Raw genomic sequence first — 23,884 nt, forward strand, 5'->3', positions numbered from 1 at the left:
GAGACGGCAGGATGTTTGCATACACTTTATCGGTTAACCCGCTTCCTCGTGTTCTCTTTTCGAAAAATTATCCCTCGGGCGGCACGTAAGTCCCGACAGTCGGTGGGAATGACGGGCGCAACGATGCAAATTCCTAATCACTATTTTCGCATGTTCCACCACGGCGCGGCCCGAAAAATAAGAGCGCGATCGTCGGTTTCGAGCCGGAATGAGCGTGGTACCCGCCCTGAACCCGGCCAAATCACTCACGCGACTCTCGATCGGCAAAAGCAAGCGTTAACACGCTTCGTGCGTTTCGGGACGCACTCGCTTTTTCCCGCCGCTCCCATTCGACGTTCATCGATCACCGCTAATTTCGGGTACGCGGCGGCATAGCCGAAATGTGCATGATGATAAGCCACGTTTTCTGTGCTTATACCTGCAAAGCTACGGATTTCTGGCTGCATTTAGTTTTTCGTCGCAGAAAGATGTGTGATATCGTCCTTTTCTTGTCAAATTTCAAGGCAGTTTGCATGTTCAGCGAAGCAAAGCTTTTGTGACGATCTCCAAAATCGTTGGTTTTGATTTCTTTAATATGATTTGATTTATTCTGATTTCGGAATTCTTGAAGTCGCAACTTAATTTGTAAAGCGGATCAAATCTCTGGTTTTTGTTTTGAACAGTGACAAAAAAATTTACGCACTTTAAGAGTTAGTGTTCTTAATACAAACTTGATATGATTGATACCAATGTCGTATTCGCCATTATACGGTGCCTCCTCGATGATCATCAGCGTCAGTTCCCGATCACGTTACGTCAGGTTTCTGATTTGTCGATACCGCTATCCAATACATCAGGCCGCGACCGGAGGACTTAATGGTCCCGAAACGTTAGTCGTCTCTCCGAGCGACTTCGAGAAACGCGACACGACAAATCGAGAATTGTGTTGATCCGGAGTCTCCGTCCTCCCGACTTTCTACTCCCGATATTAGCGGCGTTTCATTGTTGCGTTTCAACGCGTCGTGCTTCTCTCGCTTCTCTCGAAGTAGAAAACCGAACGATCTCTAAACGCCGATTTCCCGCGGATGACTGTACTTCACCTGTCCTTCGAAGGCGAGGTACGGACCGCTCGGCGCGTCTCGCCGAGGACGCGTTGGTCCTTAAAACCTCAGGCCGTCGCTCTCGTTCACTCGCTCGCTCGCTCACCGCAGCCAGCGGTCCGTTTCTTCGTCGGCAGGGGCAGCCATTATATAGTAGTAAATATCGTAACGACTCCTCTCTACCACCGTGCGCGAGAGAGCGCCAGACTGTGCAGCGGGCTAACGCGCAACGGCTAACCACGAGTAATTATGTAATTGCCGAAGAATTACTTACCGTGCCGGTCCCGCGGCCCCCGTCATTCAGTGACATTCCCGTCCTTTTTACGACGGCCTGAGTGGCGGGTCGTTGTCTTCGGAGACCGGGTTGTCTTCTTCCTCAGCCGCCTCCCCCGCTGCCCGACTGCCACCCCTTGGTCCGGCGGGTCCGGCCTCGCCCGTTCTTCCCGCGTACCCTCCGTCATCTTCCTCCGCCGCGCCGCGCGTCTGCCCCGCTCTCTCGCGTGATATCCCGACGTTGAACCCGCGCGTTGTAGCCGCGGCAGCTGTTCGGCCGTAGTTTTGCGCGCGCGTATGTGTGCGCGCGCGCGTAACTTAGCCCGCGCGGTTCCCTCGACTTTTACACCGGCACTTTTCTAACTTCGAACGACGTTCGACGGTAGGCAGAGAGCGCGAGAGCGTGAGAGACTGTCCAAGAGCGTGCGCGGGTCCAGCCATTCTCGGTCACTTTTACGAGTCCGAACGGAAACGGAACGGTCGCGTCACACGATCGACGTGGTCCGTCGTCTCACCGCGAGAAATCTCCCCAGGTGGGATTTCATTTTCCTTCTTCATACGAGGCTACTCGCGTTCGACATCGTCACGGCTTCGCGCCGCGCGTGATTGCGGCTTTGCAAAACTGCGCCACGCACACGCACCTCCACGGTCCCCGCGGCGTGTTTCTTTCCTCCTGCGTTAGGCGCCTTTCCCGCATTGCTCAGAGGCGATTGATTACGTTGTTACTTGACTTGTTTATTGGTGGACGTAAGAGAAGCCAGGAATTCTCGGGAAGGCGAAAGAGATAGATGTGCGTTTGCATTTATTGCGCAAAGCTTAGTTCTCATTACAACGCTAATACAACCGGCCGATCAGAATTCTCGTTTCTCTTTTTTTTTTACTGATTATTCTAATTGGCATGAGTTATTTATATTATCCTCGCTTCTCACCGACTAGTCTTTCCTGCACGACGTCTGTCAACGTCGTCTAGCTTATCGCGCGAATTGAAAAGGAAGAGGAGGAAGCGCGACGTTCGATCTGCACGTAAGCGAATTTAATCCTTCCTCCGCTATGCACGTGTCTAACACTCACGAAGACTCCCGCTGTCGCAAGCGGAGTTACCACTCCTCGAAGTATCGCGTTAATCTCCCCATCGCGTGTCGGAGTGTGCTTCCTCCTTGTATACGCAGGAATACTATCATCTTGCGTGAGGGTTGCGCACGAGACATCGATTTGATACGCGGAAGTACCGACGTGCCATCACGATCGTCTTGTACCTCATCGTTCTCTCTCTCGAAAAGAGAATCGAATCCTCTCTCGCAAAGCTAAAAAATCCATACGAATATTATCGACTGAATAAAATTCTGAAAGTATTATTTTTTTCAAAATAAAAGCTATCTTTGTAGAAAATAATAAATCTTTTTTAAAATTGAGAAAAACGATCTTCTCTCTCGATCGGGTAGCCAGGCCATTTCTTTTCAGCGTAAATCCGCAATTACGAAACATCGCGAGTGTGGCGGACGTCGCCAAGAATTGAAGTCGAAAGTAATGGAACGTAACAACGTCGTAAAGCAGAGCCGTAATAAAGGATTACGGTAGCACGCCTGGCACCGGCGCGGCGCGGCGCGGCGCGGCGCGATGCATAAAAATTAACCCGACATTTGCGTCATGCCCAAGATGGCACCGTGGACTACGTGAAATTGTTTTCTAAGAGCCGGCCCGTGATTTTTTAACATCGTCGCGAGAATGGTGACGCAACTTGGTTCCGCGCGCGCGACTCGTTTCCCGCTCTTAAGGCCTAATGGTCATTAATGGTAACAGTAATCCGCGCGCGCGCTCCAGCGCCTTTATCGTTATTGCGGGATCGTTAACGCACTCGCACTCGCACGTATACACACGCATACGCCGCGTGTCGTCATTACGCGGCCGTCCGAACCGTTAACGCCGAGAATGACGTAATTAATGCTAGTCAGTGGGGCCGTAACCGCGGACGTCTTCCGCTTTTTACGCTCGCGACTCGTCATGCAGTTTTTTCGTCATTCTATCCTGCTGGGCGTGCGTGTGCGTATGTGCATGCGTGCATGCGTGCATGCAATCCGCTGGATATCTATAATCGATGGACGATAGCTGCGCGATATGATGGATGTCAGAGAGAACTGTGAGAAAAAATGCATATTAGTGCATCGGAAGATCGTCACAGTTAAAAGAGGAAAAAAGAATGCCAATTTAAGTAATTTTCACACTGAAGTAAACACTCCGCTCAATTCACATACGCACTTTATCAGTTACGCGATAAGGGGAAGATATTAAATAAGTAAAAATAAATTTACAATTGTGACACTTTCTGAACACTCTCCACTCAATTTACGCATGTTATCAGTTACGATAAGGGGGAGATATGAAATAAGTATAAATGCATTTTGACAATTGCGACGCTTTCTCAAAGATACACCAATAAAATAGCATCAAAGGATGACCGTAATCTTTAAGAACGTCCAAGAATGCAGTTACGATGCTATCCACGCGATGACTTTCGCATTCACATTCTCCGAAGGAATCGACGATTAATTCGGCGCATCCATCGATATTCCAGCATGTAGAACCACTGAATGGCGCTTCGTGACCAATCTGTCGCCTTCTCGAGATACAAAAATCTTTGTCGCGGGCGACACGAAAGAGAAAGAATCCACCGCGCGCGTCTTCAGGCACGCCGGCAACAAAGGATCCTCGCCCTCTGAAAGGCGTTCGGGCGTTGCGTGTCACCGCGCGGCGACACCGCAAAGAAACCTCCTCTCTCTCAACCCCCTCGGAAATCGCGCGTCGCGGAGAGCGAACGCATCCACAGGAACGCGGAGAGACAGGACGGAGAACTTGTCGCGCACGGCGACAAACAATTCGGTGCACCAGATGGCGGGCTCACGGTCGCATCGCGTGCAATGTCACTCCAACTGACGCTGATCGGAGGAAGGTCGCGTCGGGGAAAAGTGGGGTCTTGCGGTCGTCCTGTCTGAGAATCGATCCCATCGAGATTTCGTTTAAAACCCCCGACCGCACCGTTCTCGCCGCGTCACGTCGAGATCAAGACGTCCGGTTCTCTGCGGAACGTCGAACTATCCGACGACTAGGAGAAGACGTCCGACGAACGTCAATCCTGGCGACCGCTAAAATGTATGCGTGACGCGTAAACTCGTTCATCGAGGTTCACTCGATGCGTTGCGATTTAACGAGTTTAAAAAAAGAAAGAAGGTTGAAGGGGATAATTTAATTCTCGCTAAGGAGAAGATAAATTCAAATTGCTCAATTAGTACGCCTGCGAGTTTCGGCTCATTAATCCAGTGGCATCCCGTATCCGATCGCGCATCGAGGATGACACTCTCGCGAAACAATCTCGGTAATTTTGCAAAATGCCATTTGCATACCGGCCGCGATGTTACTTTATCTAGATATTTTTCAGGTACCCGCGATGGCTATCTCGTCCTCGCGAAGCGAAGATCCGATCGTCGGCATCTCGGGCCCTCAAGTGCGCGTCATCGCGATAAGATCGGTGTGACGCATGATTGGCTATTAAGCGATCGGCGACATAAGATTTTATTACCGTCATCCCGGTTGCGATCGAGGTGCGAACACAGAATCATGATTTTCGATCGCGCGATAAAGACCGACAGCCGACTAATTTCGAGAGCGACTCTTTCTTACAGTCGTATATTATAGTCCAGCAACTAGGAAAAAGTTAAATAAACGAAAAAGGGAATTTTTTCGTAGAAATGTACGCGTCATAAAAACATACTACGCTTTGCTTTCAAGAATTTGCTACCATTCTAGCGTCTTTATTATGACAGCACTCGAGCGTGTGCTTGGCTCTCGCTCTCGCACGATCGCCGTCCGCGTGATTAGTCGCCGATAAGCAGCACCTTTACGATCGATCGTGGCGATAGGGACAAGGATTTCCCCCGTTTTCCCTCTCCGTTCCGCTCGGCGTTCCCCGGATTCGCTTGTTTGCGCGTCGTAATTCCGCCGGTTCGACCGTCAGATCGGCACGACATGTGCGGGACGCCGAAATTGCCGTGTGGCGCGATCCTTATCGGCGGGACGGCCAAGCGGCGAGATACGAGGGACCGATATTCACGGTTCGGCATGGAAGCTCGCCCGTGGCGTCTGATTAAACGGCCGAGTGGCCGCGCTCTAACCGTGTGTTTAGAACGCCGCCGTACACGTCGCTGCCGCTCCGTTATGTATGTAGGTGCACGCGGCCGGAGCCGCGGTACCTGTTCGTACCACGGCGATTAGCTCGTATCGCTCTTCGATTAGGGAACGAGCCGGGCATCCGACATATCCTACGCGCGCGCGGAGCCCGGATCGAACGATGCGCCCGGCCCGGCCCGGCCCGTCCGGTGCACGCGTGCCCCCGACGTTTCGCCGGCCCCGGCCCCGATGGTTGGAGAGATGCTAGGCCGCCCGAAAACACGGCGATTCGCGCGCAGGTGTCTAGGCCGAATTCGCCGGAAAAAAGCGACTAACAGCAACTTTGGCTCCTCACGCTAACCGAGACCGTATCGTTACGGTCCTTGTGTGCGATTCGCTGATGATACATTAGGTGACCGAGGAAGACTAATTTAACGGCGATGGGCGATCGACGTGTGTATTTGCAATGATTACGGGGGCCATTCCTTCGCGGAACAATAATTGCGACGTACGATCGAATGAGGACTCTGCACGGTTTTTTTGAGAAAACAAAGAAGTTTCAGAAGAGTTGCGAGTCCGCTCGTTCTGGAGCAGATGAGATGTAGACTCTTCATTAAAATGAGTTTTTTCTCTCGGCATATTTTCGACAGTACTATTAATTATGGAAAACTTTTTGCGCGAATACTGCGTGAAGTATCTTGTTAAATATTAAAACAGTATTAAATAATAATTTGTTTGTAGCTCCGCGGGTAAATGGAGATTTAATTTATTAAATTTTTAAATAACTTTAAGAGATTGTATGCACAAGAAAGAATGGAAACTTATAAGTATAAAGAAAGGAATAATCAATTACGCAAACTGCATTGATGTAGTTACTCGGTTAATGCGTTTCTCACGCAACCAATTAAAAGTTTAACTGCAGAGTAGGGTTTTACACACAATCATTTTACACACTCTGCCTAAATAAATAAGCAGGTGAATTGAAAGAGAGAGAGAAATCCAACAAGAATAAAAGACTTTACTAAAGACTTGTTATTCAGTCAGCTGTATTAAAATTTAACACGCTGCGTTGTGCATCCAATTTACATATTTTCATTTCCACTGCAACAGTTGTAATTTCCGATGCAACATATAAAATAAATTTAGAGCCTTTCTCAAAGAAAATTCTAAAGAACCTAGGGCAGAGAAAAAATTATTGCAGCTTTTATTGCTCAAAGTTTTTTCGATTGTTATATAAATTACATGAAGCGGACAAGTTTCTCAAAGCAATCTGAGATGATATGATTATTTAACCGGCATCTTTTATAATTTCGATTTGCAATCGACGGCATAATTTTATCACGATCCGCTTGATTAACTTATCCGTTTACTTAGTGCATTGGCCTTTATTATTTTAGCTTTTTTCATATGATACTTATTACATATTATTGTTACACTGTAGCAGAATGTGTAACCTGTACAAAATTATTATCCCATCCTAATAGAATAACGCCGTGATACTAGATTAAACTTAAACCAACGAGATTATGTCAATTCAATCTCCTTTCCTATCTATTCTTTGTTTATCGAGTTTCTTTGTCACGAATGTGATCAGCCAGCTCGGAGTCGACCACGCGAGAGCGATGGTGAGGCATCCGCGGAGAACGCGATGGACCGGGGGTACACAGCGACGGGGGGTTACGCGGGGGGATCGATGGGCGAGTCGACGCCTAACCGAGGAGACCGCCTTTTCTCTCTTGCCGTTTTGTTCGTTTTACCTTCCTTCTCCTTGTCCCCTCTGGCCTCCCTTTCCCTCCTCCCTGGCGAGCTCCCTGCGAGAGCGTGCACCTACCTCCGCCTTCCCACCCTCGTTCTCCCACGCTGCACCTGTCGTACGCACGAGAGCGTCGAGAGAGGTGGTAGAATAAAGCTTCAGCCGAGCGAGCGCGTACTCGGTAAGGTCGAAGCTACGCTAAATCCATTTATCTCGCGCACGTCGTCGGTGCTACGTATACGTTTACAAATAGAAAAAAAAAGAAATGGAGAAGTGAGGGGAGTAAGAGAAAGAGAAATAATATAGAAACATCGAAGAAGCTTTACCTTAAATTTTGCATTTAAAAAAAAGCTTTTCGAATAATTTTTAAAACAATCTTGAAATCCGCTAAACGTAAAGAAATCAAGTGGTCCAGGGGGGATTCACACGAAGAGATATTAGATTAGCAATTAAAAATGGGAGGATAAAAACGTGATCGCTACAAATAGCACATTTACAATGCTGATTATTATTTTCATCAGCCATACGATTAACTTAATTATTTAATTTGTTATTATATAGTTACAATTAATATGCATTACACGTTCTTTTTCAAGGTTTAACTTCACAGGAACCGTAAACAAAGCGTAGCAAGGAGACGTTTTTAAGTCTCTAACTTCTGCATCGTGATTCAAGTTTCAGACCATCACTTGGAGCTCAGTCGGGATTCGATTTCGTGCACCAGTTATTAGTCTCCAGTCGGGACCCTAAGTTAGCACGAGAATCGAAGGGTCCTAATCTAATCCACCTGGCCGATTAAAGGCCGCGGGTCCGAGCCGGGGGCGAGCGGGGTGGCGATACCGGGTCTTCTCGTGCGTCCTCTTGCTCCGGAGGACGAGGGGGCCCGCGCGCTTGGCGTTTATGTGTAATTAAACGTCTCGTTTGGGTGGGCCCGAACGCGAGACACTTCTAATTACCGTGGTCCGCTACGGTGTCGGCCTGTCGTTTCGCCTTTGCGAAGGGAATTTTAGCGTGACAATGGTGAAGTTATTGGCGAGCGATCTCTGAGCTGTCGGGCCCCGAATACGGAAGGCGTTCTTCAAGTCGATCTGCAAACATATAATCGTTTGTCAAGAGTTTGCAATAAGAGACATAATTAGCTGTTTTCGTGCCCGATGCAAAACATTATAATTGCATCCTCCACAGTTTTCCAGCGCTGTCCAATCCCTCATTCTGCGTATTGCCATTAATTTCTTAGTATTTAAAAAAAAGTTTTACTTTATTGGTTTATATTATAACATAATTATAGCCTGTGATATTATTCTTTATTTGTGTATTGATTTCTTTCAATTAAAAAATCATGCTTTGCATGAAAATAAATGCAAGTTCTACCAGTAATAGATGCCATGCAGAAATAAACTGATATTAATGTCATAATGCCGATTGAAGTTGTATTTGTGTCTCAAAGCTTTGTTTCGTACATACATAGACACGTATTATTCTTACATTACATAATCATAAATGTTTGTAGCATACTTAAATACTGAGCTGACCATAGAGACCCATCGTCGTATCGCGAATGTGATTCTTTTCGGCGTCGAGACCGAGAACAACCCTTCCATCGAGGCGATTCCGTTCTTCGTAAGGCTCGCGGATTAGTAGGCGTGCACGTGCACGCCCGCGAGATCCTCTGATAAACGATCCGGCATCGCTGGCAAAGGATCTTCTTTCCGCGAAAACGAGGTCGACCCACGTTAGAGCGCACGTGGGCGTGGTGAAATTTCTTTTTTTTCCCCTCGTTTTTTATTTTTGCACGCGCGGACGTATCTGTTCCTGTCGTCGTCCCGAAAGCTCGATGAAGTGCTGCCCACTCTTTCGTCAAGGCGGAAATAGAGATATAAATCTAGATCACCTGCTCGAGCAGCATATTTTTTTTCCCAAAAACCTTTCTACTTTTCAATCTAAATATTAAATTTATACTTTCCATAAATAAATAACAAACACGCACGTGCTACGAAGCTGCATTTTAGATTGTTATCGACAATGTAGCACCACTATTTCGGGAATAATAACGGGATAAAGATCGAAAAGAAGAACGCATGTACAGCGGGGGGATTAATTTTGATAGGTATTTATTTTCATAATGATGAGTGTGTTTTTTATAATCGATCTATAATATACATCGTAGCATTCGGTTTATACATAATTACAATTGTAAATCTCGCTCGCTCTTAATGCGTAATAGTAGTAGGGTTTCGTCGTGTGTGTCGCGGGAGAAGAGGGAACTTTGCTCGCTCTCTCGGGAGGCGGAAATGCAAAACGTAGGATCGAAGGCTCGTAGAAAAACGCGTTCCGCGTCTGTTTTTCACGCGTACGTGTACGTTCCCGAAGAACATTTCGCGCGCGCGCCGCGACATCGATGCGCATCGCCAAATTATATTTATATATATATATATATTCATTTATTTATATTTATTTATTTATATATGTATAGATACGAAAATAAAGTATATATGTACAACCAAATCGTCTCGTGGGAGAGGTTCGCGCTCCCGTTTGAATTCCGAAATTGATTCCGGGTGATTTCTTTCCTCAACGTGTAACGACGGGAGCGAACCTCCGGCACCAATTGATTCGCCACGTAAAAACGACAACGCGATTTTACAAGTTCTAGAGGAGGAAGTTACGCGCGGCAGTGCCCGCTACTGGCCGCTCGGATACAATGTATTGATGTACATGTGTAGGTGTGCGTATGTATTTTTGTGTACGACTTTGTCTCGCGTGTGTGTGTGTGTGTGTGTGTGTGTGTGTGTGTGTGTGTGTGTGTATGCGTTTTGTGTATGGGATTTCTAGGGAACAATAAATAAAATCTATCTATTCTCATTTATCTAGCGCGAGACGCCGTCGCTTTGATTTGCTGGTCGATCCACTCGTCTATCAATACCGAACGCCCGACCGTCCCCATCCTTTCAGCCTTCGAGCTCTCGAGGGTGCTCCCTCTCCTTAAAGTGCCTTAAACTAAGATTGCATTTCCTTCTAGCTGCCGTTGTCGCGACATGACACACGTCGCCCTCCTTCCCTTCCCTTCGACAACGTGCTCTCTCTCTCTCTCACTCACTCTCACATTTACAAAACTAATCGTCGTTAACCGCATCGCGTCGGGCGCGCGTTGGTAGAACTTAGTCATGATATAGTTTACGCATTTACACCGAAAGGTACTAGGTCTGTTTATTATATACAGCGGTAGTAATTGGTTACTGGTTAAATAGTGGCGTTATTCGCTAACGTTACGTTATCACAACGATGATGAAATTAGCCCTTCGGGACCGGGGACTCAGTCCCGCTCTTCTCTAACGCTTTCGTCCTCCGTTCTCGCCCCTTCCGACGACCCTCTCTTTCACCCCTGATTATGTTAAGTTAACCCCCGACGATCGGACAGACGAAACAACACGCGGCCATCGAGGGTTCGACGGTTCGCCATGCTCCGTCGTCGGTTTCTCGGCGTCGCGTCGCGCTCGTAGAAGAAATGATCGCACGCCACGCGAACGTGGAGATCTTCAAAGTCAGGCAGTTTAGTCGACCAGTCAAATCCTGAACTTTTATGCCAGCCAGTGCTTACAATGCGACTCTTCATAACAGTACGAAAAGAGATATATTGTGGATACGTTCGCGCGCTGCACCGTGCGTTCGCTCTATACCCGGCAAAAGGTTTTTGAATAAAAAAATATATATGTATATAATTATATATATTTATACACGTTTTTATATGAAAACACTTTTACCGGATGATTAAATCAAGAGAATCAGAAGACCCATACAATCTTTTTTCAAAAATTTTCAGATTCTGTGTTTTCATCCAGCAGACTTCATGAACAAAGGTTTCAATGCTATTGCACAACACAATTTTTGTTTTTGCAATGAAAAAATAATTTTAATATATTTTTACACAGTACTCCCGAATCTCATACTAATTTTTTTAGTGAAGAAAAGTTATTTAAACATATAATTATGTTCCAGTGTATTATTCTTTCATGATTAAAAACAGTGATTTTACAATGTCAATCTATATAAAAATACAGAAATAAGAACTTTTTTTATATAATTACAATAAAATTTAAATAAATTAAATAAATAAATTATGCACAAAAGTGAATAAATAATAAATTGTTTCTCCTTTAAACATTACAAGTAATAAAATATTTAAGTATAGATTCTAATTTTTCAATTTTAAACTAAAATTATCTAATTTTACTCAAAAAGCGAAAATAAATTTGTTTTATGCGATGTGTTTCGGCGTATCATTACAAAAAAACATTCCAGTTCAAATAAAAATCTATAATAATCGTTTGTTCCTTTTGAAAAATTTAGTTCGTCAAACGTATGCGGTTTTTAAATTTCTCTTGATTTAATAGTTCAACATCATTATTACGAGTTTAAAGATTGATGCTAGTTCACATAATAGTTTGCATGTTAGTCCGATTAATCGAGCGAAATAAACCGGCAGCAATTCAGCGCGCGACTACTACCGTCGTTTCCGACAACGCACGAAATCGAGATTTCCAAATTGACTAGATTAGCCCAACAACTCGCGTGTTGCGTTCTGACGTATAAGTCTGAGAAATGGGAAGAACTGGCAGGCAGATATTACCGCATTGGAACTGGCTCGTTTACTCCATGGGCAGGCGTTGATCAACGAGACCGCTTCATGTCGGCCACGTTGATGGTTCGATCATTCCGCACGCACTCCGCTCGATATTGCACGTTTTTACGCACGTTCGAATGGAACGTTCGAATAGGGCAACGAGCGTGCCCCGTTCGTGGGGAAGACCGCGTCTAGATCTGCCGATCCTAATCAAAAACGAGATCATCGGTGATCGATCGGCCGAATCGAGTCGCCGAGTTAGGATTTTGGCATCACAGTAGAGGATAATAATCGTGTCTGCGGCCGCAGAACGAGATCGGTCACGAGCCGCTACTAGAGGACAAGATCGGCAGGTCACGGTGAGCCTGAGGGTCCCTGGAATGCGCGTCCCGTACGGCCCGGGAGCCGAAGACGCGCTCGCACCCGGGTACGGTGCACCTGGCCTCCTCCTTGCGATCGTCCGAGCCCGGCGAGGACACGGGCGAGCCTGAGACGGACGCGTGCCTGTTTCCCTGCTCCTGGGTCAGTCTCGTCAGGTGATTTAGATGTTGATGGGTGAGGCCGTTCAGGCCGGCTAAGTGAGACGCGAATGAGGACAGACCCGGGAACGTGGCGCCGAGATGCGGCGGCAGTAGAAGCGGGTGCGGCGGTGGTATCCGAGCTGCCAAGTCGACCGCGGATGGCAGTCCGGGTGCTAAGGGATATGCACCCAACGCGCCGATACTAGCATCCGCGTAGAGTCTTGCCAGGAACTCGTTGTGCAGCAGCGGATTCATCTGCGAGTCGTCGACGCGCGGTGACAGGCTCGGCGGCAGGCTGGAGGAAAGTGGCGGCGGGCTCGACGAGGTCGATAGCAGTTTCCGGTGCAGGTTGAGATTCGCCGAGTGGCGATCGCGAGATCGTTTCGAGGGAAAGGCCGCGTTACAGCCGTCCACGCTGCAGCGATGCATCAGCTTGAGGTGGACGTTCTGATAATGGGTCTTTACGCCGAAGTGATTCTGAAAGACCTTGCCGCAGGCGGTGCAACGGCGCGGATTCTCACGGTCGAGCGGCACCTCCTGGGTGCTGACAAAGCCGCCGTTCTCGTAGCGCGCGTACGTGATCAGGCTATTGTCCGTATCCATGGCCGCTGTGGAGGGTGAGGCGCTGGATGAACGAGAGCCACGTGAGGAGTTGTCCATGGTGATCTCCTGGTGGGTCGTGAGGCTGATAGGGCTGGTAGAGCCGCGGCCAGACCTCGAAGCCTCCCGCTGCGTCTCGGCGTACGGCATCGCGCATCGACCCTGCGACAAGGACTCGAGTTGACGCAAAGTGTTGGTCGAGGAGTCGTGGGAGAGGTCGTCGGCTGTCGTCGGACGGCTGTCGACCGAGCTCGGGGCACGGGGGGGATCATCGGAACGCTCACCTTCTTGATTGCGCAGCGCGTCGTCCACTTCCTCCTCCTCCTCATCATCCTCCTCGACTTCCTCCATGGGCTCATCATCGTCGTCCTCCTCGTCCTCCTGGTGCACCTCGTTGCTCGTCGGCCTTCCGTCCTCCTGCGTCACCTCGGCGAGTTCCTTTTTCGCGATCGTCTCCTCTTTCACCCTCGTCGTCGTCTCGTCGCTTTCCGCACTCAGTCGTCGATCTTTCAGTTCCGACAACGTCGCGTCAGGATCCTTCGTCGTCGTCGTCGTTGTTGTCGTCACCGTCGTCGCCCCGCTCGATGTCGTACTCGACGACGGCGCGTTGTCGCTCTTTGGTTCCGGGGTAATCTGCCGTTTCGGAGACTTAACCGAGCTCGCCCTCGAACTTAAGTCACGCGGCTCGTCCTGAGGTAGCTCCTCCACGTTGTCTTGAGAGGAGAGTGTGTCGCGTCGATTGCTAGCTGCCACCTCGCGCTCTCTGTTGCCGACGTCCGGAGAGCGCGAGTTCGACTCGCGATCGTGAAAGCCACCTTTTTGATTCTTTGGTGAGCCGGGAAGCATTTTCCGCTCCTCCGCCTCGAGCCTCGACATCGACATGTCCTCCGGTTGATTTTGAAAATCCGCTATTGGCGCGACGATGCCGTCCGACAGACACCGCCGTTGAATTCGCTGCTCCTCGTCGTTGGAAGAGTCGCCATCGGTGGACGAGGAGTGCACTTCCGCCGGCACAGCGCACCTCGTGGGATGCTGAGATTTCCTCTTGCGCACGCCCCGGCTGTGGAAGGAACTCGAGTTGAGCGAGTGCTGGTTCACGGAGAAGGGCTGTTGGTCGATCGTGCCCATCGAATCGTTGTCCTCGTTGCTGTCGGGATTACTGGCGATGTCTTCGTCGGCGATGTCGCCGAAGTAGAGCTTCGGCCGCTTCGCTAGACTGAAGTCGGCCGGCTGCTCGTCGTCGTCGGCACGCTGCAACCTCGATGGCAGATTGCTGGTTTCGTCTTCTGCGACTACGACGATACCGCCGTCGTCGTCGTCATCATCCTCTTCACCCTCTGGTATCATGGACGACGCCTGAGTGGATGGCGAGACCGCGCTAATGGACGCGCCGCATCCGGAATACGAGCCTCGCGCCATTGTTGTGGTCGTGGTCGCCGCGACGCTCGACATCGGCACCGGCATCGTCGTCGAGGCCGTGGTCGTCGACAGACACGTGTTCGACATTCTTTGCTGCAGCGCATCGTCGTACGGTCTACCAGCCTGCGACGACAAATCTAGGTGCTTGAAGTCTAGCGCGCACAGCGACGCCGGTGAGCGGAGATCCGGCGGCGGTGTGAGCAACGGAAACGTGCCGAAGGGCAGATGATTCAGTCCGGTAGCTGGTACCGGAAGCCCCACCTGCGGCGGCAGTACCAAGGCGTGCGCCATGGACGACCGACCGTCGTGCGGTGAAATCTTGCGACGTAGATGCGGCGAGTGTAGCTTTGGATTCGGATTCGCGGAGTGTCGGTTGCGCGATCTGCGCGAACTGAACATCATGCTACACCCCTTGACGGTGCATTGGTGCATCTCGCGCAAGTGCACCGCGCTGAAGTGGATCTTCAGGGCGCCCTTGTCGCAGAAGGTCTTCAGGCAGACGTTGCATTGCACGCGCTTCTTGCCGGTGGTGGGATTGATGAAAGGTGTGCCGAGGTTCGGCGGCAAGTTCGCGGCGGCGCCCCATTGGCTGCCCGGTCGCTTGCCCGGAGAGTGCGGCTTCCTGCCAGGTATACCGGGCGGCCTGCCCAACGGTGTACCCTGGAGCGATAACGGCGGTGGATGCCGTTGCTCGGAGGAAATCCCGTGCTTCAACATAGCGGAGTCTCGTCTGCTGAGGTTCAACGCGCTGTCGGAGTTCTCATCGTCGTCTTCGTCCTCCTCCGAGCCGAAATCGCTGCTCTTCTCGCCGCCGCTGTGCACGTCCCCGGGCACGGTAAGCCCGCCGCCCATGCTGCCAGGTGATTTGCCCATCGGCGGTGGCGGGAAGTGCGTTGGAAAGCTTGGTGGTAGCGCCCCGGAAGAAACTGCAACCGAGAGCGGATGACCGAAGGTCAATGCCGACGAGGAGACTGGCGCGACCGGCATGTGCGGCCTCTGCAGTTGCGACGCTGCGGACGAGTGATGAGGCGGACTATGGGGACTCTGTGGATTCCTCATGGACTTTCGATTTTGCAGGATCTGTTCCGCGGATGGGGGCGGCGGCGGTAACGGCGGGAACGCCGGCAGTCCGAGGGTGCCCAGCTTCCGGAAGTCGAACGGCTGCATGCTCTGCAGCCGATTCAATGGCGATACCGTTAGATGCGAGTCCAACGAGCGCGGGGGCGAGTTCGCTCTGTTGACACCGCCGCTGGGATTCCCCGTCGACGAGGAGTAGTGCTTCTGCGCCGTTGGCGACATCGAGGGATGCGAGATCGACGACGACGAGTGCGGCGGTGGCGGCGGAGGTGGTAGCGGATGTGGCAGCCGGGAACCCGGCGGTGGTAGGCCACAGTGAAGCATATGCAACGGAGGTGGCAGATGTGCTAGTGGCATCGTCGGTGGCGAAGGTCGTCTGCTTGGTGACATAGCATCCGTACCCGGCGTTCCGGCGGCCAGCAGCAGCTGCTGCACAAAGGGACGCGTCTCGGCGAACCTGAGGAACTGCTGCAGGACCAGCGGTTCCTCCTCAGCCGAGCAGATACTCCATCGGTCCAGCACCGGGCCGTTCTGCGAGTCCTGCGAACAGAAGACGAGAAGGATTAAACTTTTAGAACTCAAAAGAATCGGTCCGTCGACGCGACGAGATAATTGCAGCGACTTATTAATTGTGAAAAATTGTGTTAACAAAAATTACATTAATTTATATAAGTTCGCTTGTGAGAAAATTAATCAAACCAAGAAAGAATAAACCTTTTCTTCGCCAGTGAATAAATAACAGGAGAGTAATAATCGACGCTGACTGGCAATATATAAATTTATTATATCTTACGACGTTTCGACCGTCACTTTCGGTCCTTATCAAGTGTTCTTAAAGTTACATATCTCTTACAAACAATTCAGTCCTGGCATTGTGCCAACAAGCCAAAAGTCAAGAACTAAAATTATGAAAAATACAAAAAGAGAGATGAAAAGAAAGTATAAAGTATAAAACGCCAAGTTTAAATAACTTACAAGTTTGCGCGTTATATGCAAAAGAAGTGGTATATGAGGGAAAAGCATGTCAGCAACCAACGAGTGACAAAGGCACACTGATCACGATCGACGTTAAATGTTCTTTATTATTATGTCATATGCACCGGTCAAATTATCCGTGTCTTTCTGTAGGTTAATTGTATTGTTGTTTTGTTTTATGAAGAACATTTCTGCGATCTCGCGTTTTCTGACTTGTTTTTCGCAATGTAATATCTCAGTTTTATGCCATTCGAATTCGTGATCATAAGAGGTACGGTGCTTACTAACAACGGAATGTCTTTTGTATTTTTCATAATTTTAGTTCTTGACTTTTGGCTTGTTGGCACAATGTTGGCACAGGACTGAATTGTTTGTAAGAGATATGTAACTTTAAGAACACTTGATAAGGACCGAAAGTGACGGTCGAAACGTCGTGAGATATAATAAATTTATATATTGCCAGTCAGCGTCGATTATTACTCTCCTGAAAATTAATCAAAATCAATTAAAGTTATTAGTTATAAATTTTTAAAACTTCTGAGCAGAATTTGTAGTATAATAGCGTTTTTCACTGGCAGAGCTGATGCGCATTCAGTGCACATTAAAGCCGTCGTACACAAACCAACGTAAAGTGTATGTTTAATATAAACGGGTTAAATCATGAAATCCTCAATATTCTTTACTGCACTATTTGGTAAAATATGTACTGGGTATTTTATCAGTCGAAATATTTGCATTTTACTTTAAATATTAGAGATTAAATCAGTGTACAACGGCTTTAATGTGCACTGAGTGCGCACCAGCTCTGCCAGTGAAAAACGCTATAAAAGTGTGATAAAACAAAGGACAGAGAATTTTTCCGAGGCGGTTTCCTACGACATTCTTCGCGGCGTTCGTAAACCGTCGGTATACTCAAGATTACACTGTTTAGCCTATGCGGGAAATTACGTAAATGCGCAAATCACGCGGTAAAGAACACGCGATATCGTCGATCAATTCGCACAATTGCCGACGGTGGACGGGGAACGTTTATCCTTATTCGACCGTAATTACACGCCGCGATAAAAAAAAAAACGCTTCCTATATTGTCAACCGTAGAAGGTCACGCGTCCCGTTCGCGTTCCGTTACTTTTGTGAAATGGAATGCGCAAAAAACGGCTGATAAATAAAAAGGTTTGATTGATGACGCTTAATGTAGCGGGTAATTAGTTCTGCTTCGCCTGTTAGCCAAGCGAGATTGCACTTAAACGCGTTAAGGATTTAACCTTGCATCCCGACGGATATGTATACACATACTCTCGATCTGTCTTCCTCTCTCGCGTACCCAACTATTAACGATCCGCTTTTTGCGGATCGAGTTTTAGCGATTTGTCATTATGCTGCGCTGAAAACCTCAGCGACATGAATAATCTGATCTCGCGGCAAATTCCAGTCAATCTCGGAATTAATTTTATGTTTCGCTGAAAACTGAGAGCCTTCGTATAAAAGTGATGCTCGTATGAAAATAGAGATTATCGAAAATGATAATATTTGGTGTTAAGAAATGTGTACAAAAATCTTTCTATGTGTAAGTGCCATTTTAATTCGTTCGTGCGATTTCTTTTGTTTCCGCTGGGTAAACGTTACTGGAAAACCGGATGTTCCCTGTTTCTCCGTCGCGATTTCGCGATCGTGTTACTCGACAAAGGTCAAACTTTTCGTCTCGGCCTCTCTCGGTGAGATACGCATCCTGCCGAGAGGAACATTAAATCTAGCGATACGCTTTCGACGTTCCACACGGACGTCACGTATCGCGCTCGTGTGGAGTCACGGCTTCTTATAAATTCAGGGTGGCCGTGTATATAGAGCGCAAGTTTGTCTCTTTCTCTCTCTCTCTCTCTCTCGCTCGCTCTTTCTCGCCTCGCAGCTTGTATATTTACGCATTCCGACGGAGTTCGACGTAACGCAGGACGCCCAGCGCCGCGACGCTTTTCGCGCTCGCGTCCCGTTGTATATTTCTTCAAGCACGCGCACGCGCCGCCGTGTATATCGCACGCACACGACCGGGAACGAGAGACGACGCACTCGCCGGCGGCGGCGGACACACCGCCGCGCGCCGTGTGACCGCCGGCCGACACTCCGGATTCGATCCGCGGGAACGACGTCGTTATTTTTCGCCCCGGGCCAACCGCAAAAATAAAGAATGTCGGCCGAATTGCCGGCGATCGCGCCGGCAGATATAATAGGCACTGCCACGAAGTTTTTGTTCTCCCTGATAGAATCGATTCGGCGCTGTCATGGTATTCGACTGGTACCTCGGTCTCGCAAAGAGCCTCGCTGTTTGTAAAACATTCTTCTTTTTTTTTTGTTAAGTAAACAGTATCTACAAACCGCACAAGAAACAATACAGTTTCGTATTATAGGTAGTCTAAAATTTTGATCGGTTTAATAAGAAAAGAAGACATGTGGGTCCAAATTGTAAAGAATCTGAGAAGATAGAGTAGTACTTGGAGTATCAAATATAGTTCTATCGAAGAGCTACGTCAATAAATCAGAAGATATTTACGAAATATGCCAATATATTAGACAGCAATCAATATGGCAAATAGTTTGTATTCTTCTAAATCGCGCGTTTGTGTGAACGAGAGATGTTTAAAAAGCGAATTTAATTTACGAGACACTCACGCACGGTGCATTGAGACGAGCAAAAATTAATTTTTCATAAAAATGTTAAACGACGCTCGCACGACAAACGGTGGACGGTATTGAAACAACGTACAGCAGAGGATAATTGAAAGCATATGGAAAGACAATGAATGACGCTCGTAACGTACCGCTACGTTGCAAAGTGTAATTTTCCGATTTTTATTCTCGCCGACGGTAATTTAAACCTCACGTGGCGACGACAGCTGCGACCGTCGCGTATGTCGCGTATTATTTTCTCTCAGGAGATCGCATAGATTATCTGCCTGATGAGGCGCGAGTAATGTCACACCGTTTCTCAGCGTGTCCGCGAAGTGCGCGACACTCTCTCTTCGTCATCGTCTCTCCGTGCAATTTCAAGATTTTTTGACGCGCATTTGATACCGCGAGAATTCGTCACGCCGTTTCTTTTCTATGTGCGCGCGTTAATTCATCATCTCCCGTTGTCGATCACCGGGCGACAAAATCCGGGCGCCGCAACGGTATCTCGCTCTATTGAAAGTTACGTAAATTGCTTGGCACGCGGTGCTAATCGAACGCGCACCAAGATGCAGGATTTCGCAATTCGATTCCGTTAGCGTAATTTCGTTGTGGCTCGGCGAGAAACTCTTTACCCTGTCAAACTCGTAACTTTTCTGAGAGGAAGGTGTCTTCGTTTGGCGAGTTAATTTTCTCTCTCCTGCGTATCTATCGTGATGGGCGAGGTTTGAACTCGTCGAAATTACAATCGTCTCGATTTTTGCTTGTAAATTCGTGTCGCTCTTCGTATCATCATCACGAGATCTTGTAATCGAAAAAAAAAAAAAAACAGGAAACAGGAACGCGTGCTAGATTCCGACGAGAGTCTTTACGTCACGATTTTCTACTTTACGCATTCATCATCATCATTTCTAGCGGCTGTCGATCCTCGAGAGGTGATCTCTCGAAGGCCGAGGATGCTTTTCCCATAGATCCGCTATTTCACGAAGGATTCGACGCGTGTATGCGTCGCCGTGTTCTGCCGTGGTCCGCGCCATACACACGTGCGTGACGTTCAGGGGTGGAGGGAGGAGAGAAGACTGGAAAAAAAGGGTTCCACGAAGCGCTTAAACGCGCCTCTCTCGTCCTTACGTGAAAGGACCCGGACGGTCGTGTCTGAGAGAAACGCAACGACTACCGTATACCGTGGGACTCGAATTTTAATCCCGCACGCGAATGAGGCCCGCCGCTCCGACAACGCTCGACCTTCCCTCCCATCCCACATCCCGCGCGTCTCTCCTTCTCGCCACCTCCTACAAATTCCGCGGCGTGGAATTTCGCCGTTCCGTGTGCTCCCGCGTGTCCGATAGGACGCGAAATGAGTGTGGGCGAGGTCGGTGTATCGTGGCGAAAAAGGAGGTCTCACGACGAGGAAAAGCCAAAGACGGAGAATCCTCATTATAGTACATCTTTCGAATATACACTTCAATCTTAATAATTACAGTAATAATAATAATAGAATTAATAAGAATAATTTAATGTTAAAATTAGAAAAACTCACGAATAGAATTAATATTAAAACCAGGAAAATCTCTTCCGACTCCTGCGCTCTGCTTTAATAAAAAACTTAACATTCAAATTAAAAATTATTCTCTTTTATAGATTGAAAATTATCCGGTGTAAACAGCATTCAAATCCTATTGTACAGCTCCGTATCTGAAAATTTTCATTTCGAACAATAATGTATTGTACAATTATTTTGTAAGAGAAGAACAACCCGTTTATTAACAAGATTTAAGAAGTTTTATTAAAATATACATACGCTTTCGAAATATCGACAATATTGAAAGACTCTCTTGTTTTCCGGCGTGTAAAATCACAGATTTTTAATCGAAACTTCGCGAGGTAAATACGCGACGATTACACCGAGTGCGAAACGTACGTTCGAAGACCACCTGCGTTGTTTAGAAAAAGCTCAAGGTACCTTTAATTAAATTCGGATAGGTGCATAGTTAATTTAAATCACAACGTGCGTCTGAGAGTGCTTCGCGAGACGTGCACGAAAACGCGACGCGCGATCCTGGGAACTTCGGTGGCTGGTACCCGGCGGGAATAAAGGAGGCGTTAAGAACAAGACGCGAACCATTACCGCGTTATTGCATAATAGATAATTACGAGAGCCGGAGAAGTAAGATAAACCTCGTTTTACTTGCTCGCTCATTACGTTTCCCTCAAACCTCGTGTCCCGCGCGTACGACTCGCGTAATTCTCGCGTCGTTCACGCAATTCCCTGTATCCGTATATTGTTTATTCTGTATCATTAGTCGTCAATTGATAACGAGACTGTTATCGTTAAGGAACATTAAAAAAAAAAAAAAGAAACGATCGACAAGTTGCACCAAGAAAATTATTTAAATGAGGGAATTCTTCAAGCGCCAAGTAATTATTTTAAAAAATCAACCGCGCGATTTAGATTCTGGAAAAGTTTCAGTTTTTTTTTGGTAAATTAAGAACAAACAATTTGCAATTTACGAGAATCATTAATTTGTTAGATATAACGACGCTGATTACAGCGGAGCAGTACGTGGCGCATCGGCGCGGATCCAGATCGTTCCAGTTGGTGGCGCCATCTGACGGCGCGGTGACCGGCGCGGAGTACGACGCAGTTTGGTTTTCACCGCGAAAGAAGCGGCGGCGGCGACGGTGATCGGCGCGATGGCGAAGGAACTTCGTGGAGCGGAGGAGGAGGAGGAGACGGCGGCGGCGGCGGCGGCGGCAATGGCATCCGTGACTGGACACTGCATATGATTTCACGGTAAGTGGGCCCTGTCTTATTCGTGGGTAGAAATCGTAAAGATCTCGGCGCTGGATATCCGCCGCTAAATTGGATTGCAGCTACCTGCGTCTATCTCCTCCGTCCACCTCTCTATCTCCGTCCCTCTCGCTCCTCTTCCGCGTTTGTTGTCCCCCTTGACTCACACTCCCTCGCGCGCTCTTTGTCGCGGGGCCGGCGCAACTGCGCCGTTTTATTTCGACTTTACTCACGCGCGCGGGCGCGCGCACTCGTTAGCGACGCGACGATCGCGAGGAGAAAACCGTCGGCCGCCGGCACGGTCGTAAAACGCAACCGCGACGCAACCGCCTCGGAGTTTCACCGGAGGCGCGACGAGGAAAGCCGGGAAAATGGCGCCTTTCGCGGCTTCGTCCGACTCGCGACTCGGAGACGTTTTTTTTTTCTCACTAGACATCGCAGACGCGCGCCACGCGCGCGCTATTTAGCTTTAATAATATATTATAATATTTCTATTACGTTTTAGACTCCTTGATGTACAAAACTGTCAAAATATGCAGATTTGAAAAATTCCGCCTCGACGGCGCGTCAACTTGTACTCGCAAATCTCGTTGAAGTCTAAAGCTGATTCCTGGAATCGAAATTTCTCGATTAAACGTGACACTCTGATTCCTCGTCTCCTCTGACACCGAACATTATCTGGACAACGTTCAATCTTCAGCGTTTGGAAAAAAATATGCGATAAGAGGACGAATTCTTACGCTACGTTTGAAGCTGACAGAGGGAGTCCCGTGGATAGCGCTTGCATCACGCTCCGCCAAGATGATAATTTACAAGCGCGATCTCGAAACTACGTGCGATACGCAATGCGCGCGTTGATCTATTTTCTGCTTGCGTCACTTTTGTTCCGAGCCTCTCGGCGTAACCACGCACAAGGCTCGCGGCAATACATCCGACATACGTGACACTCCGTTAAACAGCCGCGGCGAATAATTTTCGCAGACATTAATCGTTAACGTATTGACAAAACTCGCGGGAAACGCGGGCGGTCGCGTTCAGCACGCCAAACATGCATCATGAATGCGTGACAAACCGAGAGCGAGAGCGAGAGAGATTGTATCCCGAAAAAGCGGAGAGAAAAGGAAAAAGAGAAAGAGCACAAAGTTATTTCGGCCGCGAGCGATTTGGCGGCCGGTCGAATTGCCATGTACGAGACCGAAGGATGAACAATGTGACTCTGATCGCTCGATCTTGTACGTTTAACGCCGACATTATCGTCGGATAATTCGCCCGAGGATCGCCTCGGGCGCCGGGCTCCGAAAACGCGTCCACACCCCGGAGGTGCATCCTGATGCGTTAAGCGTGTGCGTGCGTGTGTGCGTGTGTATGCGCGTGCGTGCGCGCGCGCGCGTTCGTCCGAGCCAAAGCGCCATGTGGAACGATTTACATTCGAGACACGTTTCCCGTCGTCCACGAGAACGCCGTTCTCGCGTCTTTCCCTGGGCCGGAGACATCGCGGCCAATCGTTGGCGATTAGCCGTATCGCCGCGGATCGCGGATGAGTAACGGCGCGCTCACCGTTAATACAAATAAACGTTAATGCGTTATTTGACGCTCCCGGAATTTTGATACTTCCCGCACACGCATACACGCACACGCACGCGCGTTCGTTAAAGTCACATTTTAGAATTCACGAGAAAGACGCGAGTAGGAGAGAGCGTTTGGAGAGCGTTTTGGAAGTCGCTTCTGCGGCAACGCGCGCGGAACGAATACGAAGAAAAGATTTAGAGCTACAGGGTACGTTTGTGACTAAAAATGTATATCTATAAATTTCGCCCGTGCGGTTTATTTAGATTTTCGCGAAGAAGGACCCGATGTATATGTATACGCCGTGCCGTGGATCGCGAGTGTTGAAGCGGTTCAACAGAATCATCATTTGTTTCCTTTCCCAGTTTTATTTATACCACTCGAATC

The 23,884-nt window shown here is 48.4% G+C and overlaps 1 protein-coding gene and 1 long non-coding RNA gene across 4 annotated transcripts in view; one reads left to right on the forward strand and one right to left on the reverse strand.

Annotated features, from left to right (window-relative positions):
- Positions 1-2,350: 2,350 nt before the first annotated feature.
- LOC139770393 (uncharacterized) overlaps positions 2,351-23,884 on the forward strand; it is a 166,919-nt gene continuing 145,385 nt past the window's right edge. The window contains exons 1-2 of the long non-coding RNA XR_011717732.1: positions 2,351-2,375; positions 21,693-21,934. This is a non-coding gene — a long non-coding RNA (uncharacterized lncRNA). The remainder of the gene's footprint in view (positions 2,376-21,692; positions 21,935-23,884) is intronic.
- LOC139770392 (uncharacterized) overlaps positions 9,361-23,884 on the reverse strand; it is a 240,621-nt gene continuing 226,097 nt past the window's right edge. For 2 of the 3 annotated variants that reach the window (XM_071702299.1, XM_071702301.1), the window contains one exon: positions 9,361-16,044. In XM_071702299.1, coding sequence (XP_071558400.1) covers positions 12,208-16,044 — 3,837 coding nt within the window. In that variant the 3' untranslated portion in view covers positions 9,361-12,207. The remainder of the gene's footprint in view (positions 16,045-23,884) is intronic. The other variant, XM_071702300.1, reaches the window with a different exon arrangement.

Source organism: Temnothorax nylanderi, unplaced genomic scaffold, assembly GCF_030848795.1.
Source record: "Temnothorax nylanderi isolate EJ_2023f unplaced genomic scaffold, tnyl_v1.0 TNYL_tig0029_pilon, whole genome shotgun sequence".
NCBI lineage: Eukaryota > Metazoa > Arthropoda > Insecta > Hymenoptera > Formicidae > Temnothorax > Temnothorax nylanderi.